The sequence below is a fragment of the Sus scrofa genome, chromosome 6 (genome assembly GCF_000003025.6).
Source record: "Sus scrofa isolate TJ Tabasco breed Duroc chromosome 6, Sscrofa11.1, whole genome shotgun sequence".
NCBI classification, from domain to species: Eukaryota; Metazoa; Chordata; class Mammalia; order Artiodactyla; family Suidae; genus Sus; species Sus scrofa.
Genome location: NC_010448.4, coordinates 135,703,507 through 135,720,577, shown reverse-complemented (window position 1 = coordinate 135,720,577; position 17,071 = coordinate 135,703,507). Strand labels below are relative to the sequence as shown.

At 36.2% G+C, this 17,071-nt stretch overlaps 1 protein-coding gene across 10 annotated transcripts in view; it reads right to left on the bottom strand.

Moving 5' to 3' along the window:
• Window positions 1-17,071, bottom strand: part of ZZZ3 (zinc finger ZZ-type containing 3) — a 140,308-nt gene that overhangs the window by 25,442 nt on the left and 97,795 nt on the right. For all 10 annotated transcript variants that reach the window (XM_013996152.2, XM_005653415.3, XM_013996150.2 and 7 more), the window contains one exon: window positions 590-728. In XM_013996152.2, coding sequence (XP_013851606.1) covers window positions 590-728 — 139 coding nt within the window. The remainder of the gene's footprint in view (window positions 1-589; window positions 729-17,071) is intronic.

Here is a 17,071-nt window from a genome sequence, read left to right as displayed (position 1 = left end):
TGCTAAATATGAAAGTTCAGTTTTAAGGAAAAAAGAAAATTATAAAGAGTTTTTACACTAAAATAAAAGGACATTTCAAAATTGAGTAAAATTTATACTTCATTCTCATAGACTGGGCAAGCATAACCTTAAAGACATTTAAAATAGAATTTCTGTTTGTATCACCATTGTTTTTTATTTCAATATGTGAAGAGTTACAAAAGTAACTCCCAACTAAAGCAGTTAATAAATGCTAAAGTACTTTTTCTTTTAGTTTCACTAATACGGAAGTCCTGAAAGCATTAGAAAGAAAACATCCTTAAGATGAGGAAGGAAAAAAGTAACAGAAAAAGATTGTAAAAAATGGCAAGGAGCAAGACATCAAGTTCCTATACAAATATCCAATTAAAGTGACTATTGTTTTCACTGGGGTATATCTTATTGCCTGTTTGGTAGGGGTGAAGGAAGACAGTATCCTGCCATCCATAATATGGTTAATTACAAAACGGAAAAAAATTAAACATTAAAAAATATATATTCATATAAAAACAAATAAACCAAGTTATTATCACTGTATCTCAATTAATCTTAAAAAGTACTCAGTATATACCTTTTTCTGGAGTTTTTCCACAAATCCAATGGGATTTTTTAGTGCTTCTCTCTGATGTCTGCCTAAACTTTCAAGGTCTTGGACTGCTTGAGAACGCTGAGCCTCAAGGACAGCAATTGTCTGCAACAGTCTCTGATAACTAGAGACAAAAAAAAAAAAAAGTCCTCATTAAAATTTTCTAGTAACAACAATAAATAAAAACTGAGTTCAAGCCATGATCTACTATTAAGTCACTCAGTCTTTGTAAAGTTACCTGAAAGAGTTTAGTAAAACACATTACTGGGAATAAATGAGGTCTTCCTGAGTTATGAAGTACCTAGTCAGAAAATATCAGTTAGAGAAAGCAAAAGCCTTATCCCCACATCTTAAGTTTTTAATTCTTGAACCTAAACTGGTATAGAAATTGAGAAAGCATCTCGACTTCCAGGCAATCAGAGACATTAAGAAAGAGCTAAAAAAAATTTTTTTGTTAAAATCATAAGATTTTTAGCACCAGGAGGGATCACCAAATTCAGCCCCTCTGTTGTACTCTGCTGGAATAAGAAATCAGAGACACATTTTCTTGACCAGAGTTATAAGAACTGTCAATAATTTTAATTTAGACATGATCTTACTTGTCATGATTCTCTTTTGCTTTTTCTGTTATACCTCCATTCTAGAGGAAGTTTAGTTTCCTGTCAATTCTTACAGATTAAACATTTTTACAGATGAAATGACATATATTTTTTACTTCCTTGCCTATAACAATCTATTTAGCACAGCTAACATATAATTTTACCCACACAAATCTACTACCTGTACATATTCCCTCCCTCTCTCCCTGCCCTTTCTCTCTCTTTCTTTCTCTCTCTCCCTGGTTCAAATTTTCTTGTATCTCTAACTAATGTCTAATTTCAAATATCAAGACACATATGGAAACATGTGAGCCCCAAAGCCCTGAATGCTCAAATACATTTTTGCAAAAAGAATAAAAAACAAGGCATTCCAAATTCACTTCAAAATAAGTCATTAGGTCTTTAAAGTATTAGTGAAGCACAGTTTTTCTTTATGGCTCTGAATAAATTTCATTGTTTCTCCATAGACCATAAACTCCACAACGGCAAATACATTTGGAAAGTTCACTGTTTTGTTTATCCAATGTGCAGCAAACTTCCCAACACAAAGATACTCAATAAATATTTTTTGAATGAACAAATGAATGGGCAGATATTCTGTGTAATCAAAAGTATATTGGGGGGTGGGGGATGTGCTTGGGCTGTGGGATGGAAATCCTGTGAAATCAGATTGTTATGATCATTATACAACTATAGATGTAATAAATTCATTTGAGTAATTTAAAAAGTAAATTTAAAAAAAGGATATTGAGGAGTTCCCATCATGGCTCAGCAGTTAACAAATCTGACTAGCATCCATGAGGACATAGGTTCAATCCGTGGCCTCGCTCAGTGGGTTAAGGATCTGGCTTTGCTGTGGCTGTGGTGTAGGCCGGTAGCTGTAGCTCCAATTCGACCCCTAGCCTGGGAACCTCCGTATGCCGTGGGTGCGGCCCTAAAAAGCAAAAAAAAAAAAAAAAAAAGTATATTGAAACTTTTAAGTCCAGAAGTCAGCAAATAGGCAGAAATTTCAAAAGTAAAACAACACAATCTTGAAGTTCACAACCACGGCGTAATTGCAACATGACATCCTCTATCAGAACCCTACTTCAGCATCCAAACTAAAACCTATCTTTTTCCCTCAAGTAGTCCCTTATAAATTAATCTCCCGTGAAATGTTTAATAAGTAAGGTAAAAACTGCTAACACTGAAGGGTAAAATTCCTCTCAAGCTAGAGATACTTCATTTAAAAGTTAGAACTGAATTGGAAAGCATGGGCTGTATTAAGTCCCTCCTGGATAAGTTACAGAAGCTAAGTCTAAACTGACTTTCACTACATCTGTTTACTTTTAGGAGTATGGAGTGAACACCCTAAATGGATCATATCCTCTACTGAATTCAGCTCTGCTTTGAAAGATAAACAGGTTCATAACCTGTCTAGACAAAATGGATGAGAAACTATGTAATAAGAAATAACAACAGTGTCTATCATTTACTGAATATGTACTATATATTATATAATGGGTAATAACTCAAGTCTTATAATAAACGGGTACCACTATCCTTATTTCACAGATAAGTAAACCAAAGTACAGATCGCGCCAACCATTTATTTCACAATGTGATGTGAGGAATAAAGATTCTGAGAATATTTAGCCAAGAAATGGACCAATAAACTATTTCAATATTTAACCTACAACTATGAGGAAAAGGAAACAGACTTATTTTATTTTATCAGGTATAAAGGGTCAAATGAGAATCAAATTGTGATAAAAGCACAATATGAAGAAAAACCTTGTCTCAGTCAAAACCAATAAAAGCAGGACAGCACTCAATCATTACAGATATTCAGAGACACTGAAAAATCCAAACACTAAAAATCCTAAAGCTCTTCAACTCCAATAAAACATGGTACTTTCAATTCTGCTACTCACTAAACCAAGTAAAAGGACAGAAAGACTAAAAAATATGGAGACAAGAGTTCCCATTGTGGTTAAGTGGGCTAAGGACCCAACACTGTGTCCATGAAGGTGCAGGTTTGATCCCTGGCCTTGCTCAGTAGCTTAAGGATCTGGTATTGCCACAAGCTTCAGTGGAGGTCAAAGATGTAGCCTGAATCCAATGTTGCTGTGGCTATGGCGTAGGCCTATAGCTGCAGCTCCAATTCGACCCCTAGCCTGGGAACATCCATATGAGACAGGTGCAGCCGTAAAAAGAAAAAAAAAAAAAAAAAAGGTATATACATCTGCATCAATCCAAGTATAGTTATAGCTTCTCCACATAGACATCTTTGTATTAAATCTATTAAAAATATTTGTTATCTTGTTCCAAAGCAGAATCCAATGCTAAAAACAGCAAGCTTACCTACAGCACAGAACTGTTAACTTTATTTGTTTCACGTGTTCAACAGAAAATAAAGAGAACTTTAGCTTTTATATAGAGGAATTACATTTGGCTAAAATATAGAAACTTGTCAAATCTGTATCTAAGTTATTTTCACTACCTTTTATTATTGAAGCCCTCTTGAATTCGTTACTCATTTCTGTGAATCTAAAAACACTTATATGAAAGAGTATACAGGTAAAAATCCTAATGTCTGAAAGAGAATACCAAGTTATCAGCAACCTAGATGTTTAATCATATTGTCCAATTTCTAGGCAGTAATATTATGAACACTGTAAGAGACAGAATGAGAGAGGGAGAGGAGATGAGAAAGATTTTATTCCCAACTAAAAATTCCCAGAATTTTTTATCAAAAAGTCAGATTTCCAATACTATTGTGGTAACAACTCTTAAAGCTTACATGGCATTTTTTTCTTCTTTTTGGATGCACCCATAGCATGTAGAAGTTCCTACGCCAGGGATCGAACCCCAGCCACAACAGTGGCCCAAGTCACAGCAGGGACAATGCAAGATCCTTAAACTGATGAGCCACAAGGGAACTCCAGCATCTGTAATTTTAAAGAACTAAGTAGGAAACATTTTTTAAAATCTAGACTGAGAGACGTTTTGCCAAAAAAATTGGCCTGGGGAGTACCCATTGTGGTGCAATGGAAATGAATTCAACTAATATTCAAAAGGATGCAGGTTCAATCCCTGGCCTTTCTCACTGGGTTAATGACCTGGCATTGCTGTGAGCTGTGGTGTAGGTCACTGATGTGGCTCAGATCCCACACTGCCATGGCTGTGGCATAGGTTGGCAGATGCAGCTCCAAATCGACCCCTACCCTGGGTACTTCCATATGCTACAGGTACAGCCCTAAAAAGCAAAAAAAAAAAAAAAAAGGGCCTGATTCTTAAAATAGTTATTAACTACTGGCATTAAAGACACACCCCTGTAAAAGAAGAAAGCTACTCTAGATCAGGAATCTACAATCCACAGCCTGCCTGTTTTTATAAATAAAGTTTTATTAGAACTGAACTATACTCATTTCTTTACAAAATGTCTATGGCTACTTTCTAGCTACAATGACAGAGTGGAGTAGTTGTAAAATGCAATTGATTCCAAAGCCTAAAATATTTACTATATGACCCTTTAAGGAAAAGTCTACAAGGCAATGATTAAGATTAGATACAGAGAAATGACAACAAAAAACAGTGCATAATCTGAAATTAGATTCCACAGGGAGTTAAATGGATACTTGGGGGTACAGACAGAAAAATTTTTAATATGGATTGTATATTATATCATATTACTGTTTGTATCAGTGTCAAACTGTGGGAATATAGTAAGGTATTTAAAGTTATGTAGAAGAATGTCCTTGTTTTTGGAGATATTTACTGATATATAAAGGTGATAAGTCTACAGCCTACTTTAAAACAGCTAAGCAGAGTGGGAAAAAAGATAAGGGAAAGAGGGAGAGGACAAAATAATAAAACGTTAAGTTGTTAACAATGATAAATTTAGCTGAAGTGCATACAGATAATTATCATACTATTATTTTAGCTTTTCTAAGTTTCATGATTTCCAGAATAAAAACTGACTAATGAACTGGACTGGACCACTGCATGTAAATCAATGAAACTAAAAACGCCCTCACACCATGCACAAAAATAAACTTAAAATAGCTTAAAGACTTAAATGTAAGACAAGACACCATAAAACTCCTGGAAGAGAACAGAACCAAAACATTCTCTAACATGAACCACAGCAAATGTTTTCTTGGTCAAGTCTCTCAAGGCAACAGAAACAAAAGCAAAAATAAACCAATGGGACCTAATCTAATTACAAGCTTTTGCACAGCAAAGGAAACCATAAAAAAACAAAAAGACAACCTACAGAATGGGAGAAAATAAGTTTCAAATGATGCAACCAACAAGGGCTTAATTTGCAAAATATACAAACAACACATACAGCTCAAAATTAAAATAAACATACAACCCAATTCAAAATAGGCAGAAGAGGAGTTCCCATTGTGGTACAGCAAAAACGAATCCGATTAGGAACCATGAGGTTGTGTGTATGATCCTTGACATCACTCAGTGGGTTAAGGATCTGGTGGCATTGCCGTGAGCTATGGTGTAGATCGCAGACACAGCTCGGATCCCTCGATGCCGTGGCTCTGGTGTAGGCCAGCGGCTATGGCTCTGATTAGACCCCTACCCTGGGACCCTCCACATGCCACGGGAACGGCCCTAGAAAAGACAAAAAGACAAAAAGACAAAAAAAAAAAAAAAGAGAGAGAGAGAGAAAGCCTGAATCACATGGTTAATAAAGAAGTGTTCTTAAGCCTGCAGTCTCTTTCCTAAAAAAAAAAAAAAAAACACTACAAAAGAGAAATGCTAGAGAGCATGTGGAGAAAAGGTAACCCTCCTACACTATCAGTGGGAATGTAAATTGGTACAACCACTATGGAAAACAGTAAGAAGGTACCTCAGATAATTAAAAATAGAACTACAATATGATTCAGCAATCCCACTCCTGGGCATATATCTAGACAAAACTTTCATCCAAAAAGATACATGCACCCCTTTGTTCATTGCCGCACTATTCGCAACAGCCAAGATATGGAAACAACCTAAATGTCCATTGCCAGATGAATGGATTAAGAAGATGTATATGTACACAATGGAATACTTCCAAGCCACAAAAAAGAACAAAATAATGCCATTTGCAGTAACATAGATGCAATGAGAGATTCTCATACTAAGTGAAGTCAGAAAGAGAAAGACAAATACCATATGATATCACTTACATGTGGAATCTAAAATATAGCAAAGAGGAACCTATCTACAAAACTGAAACAGACTCATAGACATGGAGAGCAGACTTGTGGTTGCCTAGGGGGAGAGAAAGGGAGTGGAATGGACTACAAATTTGGAGTTACCAGAAGCAAACTATTACATTCAGAATGGATAAGCAGGAATTCCCACTGTGAAGCAGAGGAAACAAACCCAAACTAGTACCCATGAGGATGTACGTTTGATTCTTGGCCTCGCTCAGTGGGTTGAGGATCTGGTGTTGCTATGAGCTGTGGTGCAGGTCACAGATGCAGCTTGCATCCTGCATTGCTATGAGTGTGGTATGAGCCAACAGCTGTAGCTCTAATTTGACCCCTAGCCTGGGAACCTCCATATGTTGCAAGTGTGGCCCTAAAAAGTTAACAAAAAAAAAAAAAAAGAAAGAATGGATAAGCAATGGGGTCCTGCTGTGTAGCACAGGGAACTATACCCAATTACTTGTGATAGAACATGATGGAAGACAATATGAGAAAAAGAATGTATACAAATGTATGACTGAGTCACTTTGCTGTACAGCAGAAATTGACAAAACATTGCAAATCAACTAGAGATTAGGATTAAGATGGTGAGGTAGAAGGATTGAAGCTCACCTTCTCTTGTAAAAGCAAAAAAATTACAGCCAGCTGCAAACTATCAAAAAAGATATCCTATTCCAGAAGACATAGCGCTTAAATGATGCATTTAACCAGATGGATTTAATAGATATTTATACAACATTCCATACAAAAGCAACAAAATACCCATTCTGGAGTTCCCATCGTGGCTCAGTGGTTAACAAATCTGACTAGAAACCATGAGGTTGCAGGTTCGATCCCTAGCCTCCTTCAGCGGGTTAGTGATCCAATGTTGCCGTGATCTGTGGTGTGGGTTGCAGATGTGGCTCAGATCCTGCTTTGCTGTGGCTCTGGTGTAGGCCGGCAGCTACAGCTCTGATTCGACCCCTAGGCTGAGACCTCCATATGCTGCAGGTGCGGCCCTAGAAAAGGCAAAACGACAAAAATAAATAAATAAAATAAAGGACTGATGGTACCATTAAAAAAAAAAAAAAGAATACCCAATTCTTCTCAAGTACACAGAGAACATTCTCTAGGATAGATCACATTCTGGGCCACAAATCACACCACAGCCTATTTAAGAAAACTGAAATCATAGCAAGGATTTTTTCCAACCACAATGCTAGAAAACTAGAAATCAACAAGAAAAAACTGCAAAAACACAAACATGCAGAGACTAAACAACATGCTGCTAAACAACCAAAGGATCACTGAAGAAATCAAAGAGGAAATTTAAAAATACCTACAAGCAAATGACAATAAAGACACAACAATCCAAAACCTATGGGATGCAGCAAAAGCAGCTCTAAGAGGGAAGTTTACAGCAACACAAGCCTACCTCAGCAAACAAAAACAAAAAAGCTCAAATAAACAACCTAACTTTATACCAAAAGCTACCAGGCGGAGAACAGACAGGACCCAAAGTTAGCAGAAGGAAAGAAATCATAACCATCAGAGCAGAAACAGAGGAAACAGAAACAAAGAAAACCATACAAAATATCAAGGAAACTCAAAGCTGGTTCTCTGAAAAGATCAACAAAACTTATATAAACTCTTAGCCAGACTCTTCAAGAAAAAAAGAGAGAGGACTCAAATCAATAAAAGTAGAAATGAAAAAGGAGAAGTTACAACAGACATCACAGAAATACAAACGATCATAAGAGACTACTACATGCAACTACATGCCAATAAAATGGACAACCTAGAAGAAATGGACATAGTCTTAGAAAAGGACAATCTTCCAAGATGAAAGAGAAAAGACGCACAGACCAATCACAAGTACGGAAACTGAAACTGCGACTAAAACACTTCCAACAAACAGAAGTCCACCACTACATGGCTTCACGGGTGAATTCTATCAAACACTTAGAGAAGAGCTAACACCTAGCCTTCTGAACTCTTCCTAAAAGCTGCAGAGGAAGGGACACTCCCTAACTCAAGCCATGAGGCCACCATCACCCTGATACCAAAACCAGACAAAGATACCACAAAAAAAAAAAGAAAATTACAGGCCAGTTTCACTGATAAACACAGATGCAAAAACCCCCACAAAATACTAGCAAACCGAATCCAACAATACATTAAAGGGACTGCACATCATGATCAAGTGGAATTTATCCCAGGGATGCAAGGATTCATCAGTGTCTGCAAATCCATCAGTGTGATACACCACATTAACAAACTGAACAATAAAAACTATAGGATCCTCTCAGTAGAGGCAGAAAAAGCTTCTGACAAAATCCAACATCCATTTCTGATAAAAACCCTCCAGAAAGTAGGCATAGAGGGAACCTACTTCAACATAATAAAGGCCATATGTGACAAACCCACAGCCAACATCATACCCAATGGTGAAAAACTTAAAGAATTCCTGCTGAGGAGTAATTTTGGAAGTCCTAGCCACGGCAAGCAGAGAAGAAAAAAAATAAAAGGAATCTAAGTTGAAAAGGAACAAGTAAAACTATTACTGTTTGCCGATGACATGACACTATACCTAGAAAATCCTAAAGACTCTACCAGAAAACTGTTCGGGCTCATCCACGAATTTGGCAAAGTCGCAGGATAAAAAATTAAAACACAAAAATCAACTGCATTTCTATATACTAACAGGAAAAGATCAGAAAGATAAAGTAGGGAAACAATCCCATTTACCACTGCATCGAAAACAATAAAATACCTAGGAATAAACCTACCTCAAGAGACAAAAGACCTGTACTCTCAAAACTGTAAGACGCTGATGAAAGAAATCAAAGATGACACAAACAGATAGAAAGACATACCATGCTCCTGGAGTTGAAGAATCAATATTATCAAAATGACCACTCTACCCAAGCAATCTACAGATTCAATGTAATCCCTATCAAATTACCAAGGACATTTTTCACAGAACTCGAACAAAATATTTTAAAGTTTGTCTGGAAGCACAAAAGACCCAGAATAGACAAAGCCATCCTGACAAAGAAAAATGCAGCTGGAGTAATCAGGCTCCCTCACTTCAGACTATACCACAAAGCTTCTGTCATTAAAACCATATGGCATAGGCCAAAAACCCCAGAAATATAGATCAGTGGAACAGGATAGTGAGCCCAGAATTAAACCCACTCACTTAGAATCAACTAAACTATGACAAAGGAGGCAAGAATATACAATGGAGAAAAGACAGTCTCTTCAATAAGTGGTGCTGCAAAAACTAGACAGCCACATGTAAAAGAATGAAATTAGAACACTTCCTAACACCATAAACAAAAATAAACTCGGAGTTCCCATTGTGGCTCAGTGGTTAACGAATCCAACTAAGGAACCATAAGGTTGTGGGTTCGATCCCTGGCCCTGCTCAGTGGTTTGAGGATCCAGCATTGCCGTGAGCTGTGGTATAAGTTGCAGATGTGGCTCGGATCCCATGTTGCTGTGGCTGTGGTGTGGGCCAGCAGCTACATCTCCAATTAGACCCCTAGCCTGGGAACCTCCATATGTCACAGGGGCAGCCCTAGAAAAGGCAAAAAAAAGACAAAAAATAAAAATAAAAGGATAAAATCACATTTGGAGTTCCCCTTGTGGCTCAGTGGTTAACGAATATGACTAGAAACCATGAGGTTGCAGGTTCAATCCTTGGCCTCGCTCAGTGGGTTAAGGATCTGGCGTTGCCCTGAGCTGTGGTGTAGGTCACAGACACGGCTTAGATCCCATGTTGCTGTGGCTCTAGCGTAGGCTGGCGGCTACAGCTCCTATTGGACCCCTAGCCTGGGAACCCCACGTGCCGTGGGAACAGCCCTAGAAAAGGCAAAAAGACAAAAATAAATAAATAAATAAAAAATAAATAAAAATAAACTCAAAATGGATTAAAGACCTAAATATAAGACCAGATACTATAAAACTCCTAGAGGAAAACATGGGCCAAATACTCTCAGACATAAACCATAGCACTATCCTCTCAGATCCAACTACTAGAGTAATGACAGTAAAAACAAAAATAAACAAATGGGACCTAATTAAACTTAAAAGTTTCTGCACAACAAAGGAAACCCTAAAGAAATCTAAAAGACAACCCACAGAATGGGAGAAAATATCTGCAATGAAGTGACTGACAAGGGATTAATCTCCAAAATTTATTAATAACTCCTGTAACTCAATACCAAAAAAAAAAAAAAAGACAGAACAACCCCATCACAAAATGGGCAGAAGATCTAAACAGACAATTCTACAAAGACATACAGAGGGCCAAAAAACACATGAAAAGATGTTCAACATCACTCCTTATTAGAGAAAGGCAAATCAAATCCACTAGGAGCTACCACCTTACACCAGCCAGAATGGCCATCATCAAAAAGTCTACAAACAAGAAGTGCTAGACAGCGTGTGGAGAAAAAGCAACCATACTGCTCTGTTGGTGGGAATGTAACTGGTGCAACCTTTATGGAAAACAGTGTGCAGATTCCTCAGAAAAACTAAAAATAGACTTACCATTTGATCCAGCAATCCCACTCCTGGGCAACTATCCAGAGAAAACCATGACTCAAAAAGATACATGTACTGCAGTGTTCACTGCAGCACTATACACCCTAGCCAAGACATGGAAACAACCTGAATGCCCATCAACAGAGGAGTGGATAAAAATGATGTGGTACACATACTCACTGGAATATTCCTCAGCCATTAAAAGGAAAGAAATAATGGCATTTGTGGCAACATGGATGGATTTAGCAATTATCATTCTTAGTGAAGTTAGAAGTTAGACAGTGAGACACCAACATCATATGCTATCACTTACATGTGGAATCTAAATAAAGGACACAATGAACTTCTTTGCGGAACAGATACTAACTCACAGACTTTGAAAAACTTACGGTTTCCAAAGGAGACTGGTATGTGTGGGGGGGATGGGGTGGGTATTTGGGATGGAAATGCTTAAAACTGGATTGTGAAGATTGTTGTACAACTATAAATGTAAAATATTCATTGAGTTAAAAAAAGAATACTGTAAATCAACTATAATAAACAATTTTTAATTAAAAACAAAACAAAAAACTGACTAATGAAGAAGTTATTCATTACATTTCCTAAGAAAAGAGTAGCATGATTATTACTAGCTGGAACACTGGCTGATTAATAAACACATTGAAAAAAACTAGACAAGGTATGGTGACATAATATATGCATTAGTTTAACCGCACTGCAAGAAGAAAAGGGAAAGGGGTATAGAAAAACAATCAGATGATTTAGCCAGTTTTCATATGTGTACATATGCACTGTGCACTGAGGAAAGAAGAAAAAGAAGAGCAAGATTTATTACGGATTTTATTTTCAATAAGACGGAACTATGTAAAGTGAACTGGTTCTCAAGAATAACAGTAACATTTTAATAAAATTTAAACAATAACAAATTCCAAACAATTGAGGGGGGATCTTCGATTTACTCTAACTAAACCATCATCTCAACTGAGTGTGGTATTTCTACTACCTGCAAAACTATTGAGCTCACCATCTATCTACATGATTGAACAAAATTACTTTGAGTAGAACACATGATTTTCTAAATTATTCTCATTCACAAGGGATTTGAAACACTGAAACTATAGGATTTGTAAATTCAATAATTCACCACAAATTCAATAATTTGTTATAAATTCAATAATTCAGAAATGGTCTCTCATAAGTCATCCTACATCCTTAATTTCTAAAGAAAGTGAACAGTTTATTTTTAAAAATTATCAAGCATAAAAGCAAACTAGAAATAAAGAGTAAGAATAAAAGACAAGCTTGAAAATAACTAAAGGAAATAGGAAATTATAAAAACCGAGCATGAAGCTTTGAAAAAGAAGCAAATTAAAATTCTAAAAATACAATAATTGAAACAAAAAGCTCAATGGGGACAAATTCCTGCTTCTGGAAAAATGCAGACTAGGCAAATTCATAGTAAGCCCTTCACTGAAGACAAGCTGGAAAAAATATGTAAAAGCCCTAAAAAGCATCAATGAAGTAACAGAATCATAAGCATTACCAGGTCAAGATCCATGAGAAGATGGAAACCAAAACATAAAAATATGTTGTGGACACTTTTGCCCAGAAACAATTTACTGACCCAGAAAAGGAGATGGAGAAGCTGAGCAGCACCTGTGATAGCTTATGAAAGTGGCAGAAGATCAGTCTGCATCTAGGGCCTACCAAGGTAAGGCTCTAGGAAATCATCTTATGCTTTGGCTTGGGATTCTGAAGGGCCACACTCTTGGAATAAGGGTGAACAGGAAGTAAACAGCCCTCTCAGGGCAGACTAGACTATTTCAGTTTGTAATTAACTAGTATGGCTGAAGATACACATACCCCAAGACCCAGACATCCCATATGTAGGAATGTAACCTCTAGAAACTCTTAAAAATCCACAGCAGCATATGTTCCTGGCAGGCTTATTCATGAGAATCTCAAACCAGAAACAACCCAAATGTTCATCTAAACAGAATACTTAGACCATGGTATGAGTACAAAAAGGAACACAATAAAAGCAGTGAAAACGAACAGACTACACCTATCTTTTTCTATTGTCTTTTGTCTTTTTAGGGCAGCACAAAAATACGGAACACTTCACGAATTTGCGCATCATCCTTGCACAGGGGCCATACCAATCTTCTCTGTATTGTTCCAATTTTAGTATATGCACTGCCAAAGCGAGCACCACAACAGATCTATTTACATAAGCACGGGGGAATGTCACAAACATAATGTATTGCAAGAGAGTATATGCAGTATGATTCAAATACTCAGCTTAGGAGTCCCCATTGTGGCTCCGTGGTAACAAACCTGACTAGTATCCATGAGGACAGTGGTTGGATCCATGGCCTTGCTCAGTGGGTTGCGGATCCAGTGTTGCCATGAGCTGTGGTGTAGGTCCCAGATGTGGCTTGGATCTGGTGTTGCTGTGGCTGTGGTGTAGGCCAGGAGCTGCAGACCCGATTTGACCCCTAGCCTGGGAACCTCCATATGCCACAAGTGCAGTCCTAAAATAACAAAAAAAGATTTTCACAAAAGTAAGATAGTAGTTATCTCTGACACAAGGAAAGGGGTGTAACTGAGGATGTATTGACAGGGAACTTTTAGAGTGCTATCAATTATTTTATTTCTTAAACTATAATGTGGTTAAACACAGGCTTTTTAATTTCATCATTACATTGGTATGTAAATATTTTCTTACTGTTATATGCATGAGATACTGTACCTTTTTTTAAGGGAAAGTTTTCTAGGGAGAAATGCTGCAGAGAGATCACTTCCATTCTTTGAACTTTATTCAAGATTTCACATAGGAGTTCTAATTCAAGTACAAGCTCTATCAGCAGCTAACTATGGGAACTTATTCAAGTCATTAAAAGTTGGGCCTTTGCTTCTTTAGCTATAAAATAAGAAGAATGGACCAGATATGTAATTGCAAAATGTTTTTCGAAAGTGTAACACTCTAGGATTATAAGATACTCGTTCAATTCTGGTCAATCATTATTATATACTCTTTCTGAGTTAAAAAAGGACTCAGTTTACACTGTATACATAAATATAGCATTAAGTCACTGTTCATGTCATACAGAATCCGATCTAAGACTTGGATTTATCAGCACCACCTACAGTGAAAAGTATGCTCTTAGTCTTTAATTAAGTTACTAAGTTCTAAGGGATAAGTTTCCCCTATTTCACAATGTCTGCTCATGATATATTAATGGCTCTTCTGTCACCAGAAGTTATTTCCAAAAAGAAACTACCTGGAATACGATTATTGCAGTGTATGAAGAGACTGGCTAGTCCCTAAATCAGTGAATATTATACTTCTTGAACACGAGAATTTGTAGGTCTATGTATCCCTGCAGAATTTATTTACTTATTGTATTTATTTTTTTCCATTATAGTTGATTTTCAGTGACCCCGTGGTTTTTAAAGTATATTTATTACACTATGTGATCCTTGAGAGGAAAGCCATTTTTCTACTTCTTTAATATTGTCCCATAGGATATTAAGATTCACAAAATATAGAAAGTCCTCCTAAAGATGAAAACGAATAAAATCCACAGAAGAAAATGTGATCTGAATAGTTATTTAGATGGATGGCTTTTAAGTGGTTAAACAAGAGACTGACTACAGAACAACTGTTTTAAAGGTATATTATGTTCTTGTGATCTCTTTAGTTATGCTATAAGTACATATAACCTCCACCCTTTTCAACATTTAAGACTTAGACAAACAAACAAAAGGCATACTTAAACTCATGGATGACATGAAGCTGAGAAAGATAGCAAATACTGTAGATGAAAAAAGGATTAAAAAAAATAACAAGCAAGCTAGAAAACTAGACAAGAAGAAATTTAACTACAAAAATAAAATTTAAAAAAACCTGGAACTGAACCACAAAATAACCAGACAAGTACACAACAGCATGAAGTTGCCTTAACAGGTACAAAAAACTGTAAAGCCTTCCAGCTGATCCTAATTTCAAGTATGAGGTTAAAATGTGAAGTGACTGTTCAAAAGCACATAATATTAGCTTGAACTCGTAATGAACCCATTCAAACATTTAACCAAGCATGTTCATTGTACAAAGAGCACTACACCAGCTATTTCTGAAGGATACACACATAATCAACACGCAGCCCCAACCTCAAGATCACTACAATTTAGGTGAGAGGGTGTGCATATGTTTACCAGCAGTTACTTATTTAAAAACTGAAAAACAAGAAAGCTTATAAAATTCCTAGTCAATTCCTAAAATTCATAAGAATTATATTGATAAATGCACCATAAAAGAAAAACACATAGGTAAAAGCTGACTAACCATGATGAATTTATGAGTATGAAATATAATGACCAAAGTTATCAATCTTAAGGAAACTCAACCAATATTTCATACAAGTAGCAAAAATTAAGTTGAATCCTGAAAAACATGTGGTTTTTTGAAAGGAGTAGGCAAAAGGAGGTTAAGATATTATAGACAAAATAAATAGTGCAAGAGAATGCAGGCAGCGAGTTAAGTGTATATTTAAGTTGAGAGAACAGTGATAAGATGGAGAAAACATAACATGAGGGCAACTTGAGAACACAAATAAAACTCTTTAAATGATTACTAGAAAGAGCTCTAAATCTGATGGGATAAAGAAATATGTTTTCTAGTTCCATTCTGAAAAGCTATGGTCAACATCAAATCTACTAGCCCATGAAATCCTTAGTTTCTTCATCTACAAAATAACATACTCTAAAATCACTTTCCACTTCCACAATCCCCAGGAAATACAGCTTGAGCATCTATACTTTAAAATCCAACAGGGAGCTACTGTAAATTCCAAACAATGGTGGTATGAGAAAACGTTTGCATTTGGAAGCCTAATATGGCTGCAGAGTATAAGATAAACTTGAAAGAGATGAAATCAGCAATGGAAACCACATAGAAGGTTATGTAGCTGGTGTATAACATTACATCCCAAACACCATATTTAACACTGAAGCATATCCAGAAGTTGTTAATCAGCTAGGCTTCTGAAAAGTTAAAAGAAAATAGTTGGCGGAAGACACAACATTAAAACTGTCTTCAAGATGTAAGAGCTTGTTAGGCAGAAAAGAGAAGAGACATATTCCATATCACCCCAAAGTCAATATCACATCATTCAGTACAAGTACTAGAGAAGAACTTCAAAACAAGGAAGAAAACCTAAAGATGCAGTGTAGAAAAGCCTTTAGGAATAGCTCAAGCCTTGCTGTACATCAAAAAATAACATCAAAGAGAAACTCAATTGATATAGATAACAGTAAATTCCATCCAGATGTTGACAAGAATATCACAAACTGTATAGTTTACAAATGTGGGAAAATGTTCAGGAGCAATTTGCCAAAAAATACACACTGAAAAGACACTTTATAAACATAAGAATGTAGAAAAACAATTGGCTGTATTAAATCTTAGAAGTGATAAGAAGAGTCATAATAAAGAAAAACAAAAGGTGGAATTCCCTGGTGGTCTAGCAGTTAAGGATCTGGTATTGTCACTGCTGGTGGCACAGGTTTGATGCCTGGCCCAGGAATTTCCACAATGCCGTGGGCACAGCCTAAAAAAAGAATAAAGGAAAAGGGCAAATAAAGCTTTTATCCAAATTTCACATTTTATTCATTTAACAAATTATCTTCAATGAAATGCCTGTATCCTTTTTGTGTATTTTCCTATTGGTTTGTTTTCTTATAAATCTGGGTATGCTCTTAATATATCTGAAATATTACTCCTTTGTCACGTGTGTTGCAAATGTTTTTCTTAACCTATTATTTGTCTTTACACTTTTTTACATAGCAAAAGATTTTTTAAGTCTTTTTTTTTTTTCCAAAGGAAAGATTTCATAAAGTAGTGAGTTCCCTCTCACTAGATACTAAATGACCACCATCAAAGGATACTGTAGAGGTGTTACATATGGCAGAAAGTTTGGACTAGACTACGATCAAGGTCATTCAAAAACAGTTTTCAAGGACACACTAGGAAAGAGTATTTAAAATTAAATTTCTTCAGTCTGAAAAGGTTATATATTATGATTCCAATTATATGACATTTTATAAAGGATAAAACTATAGAGACAGTAAAAGGATCA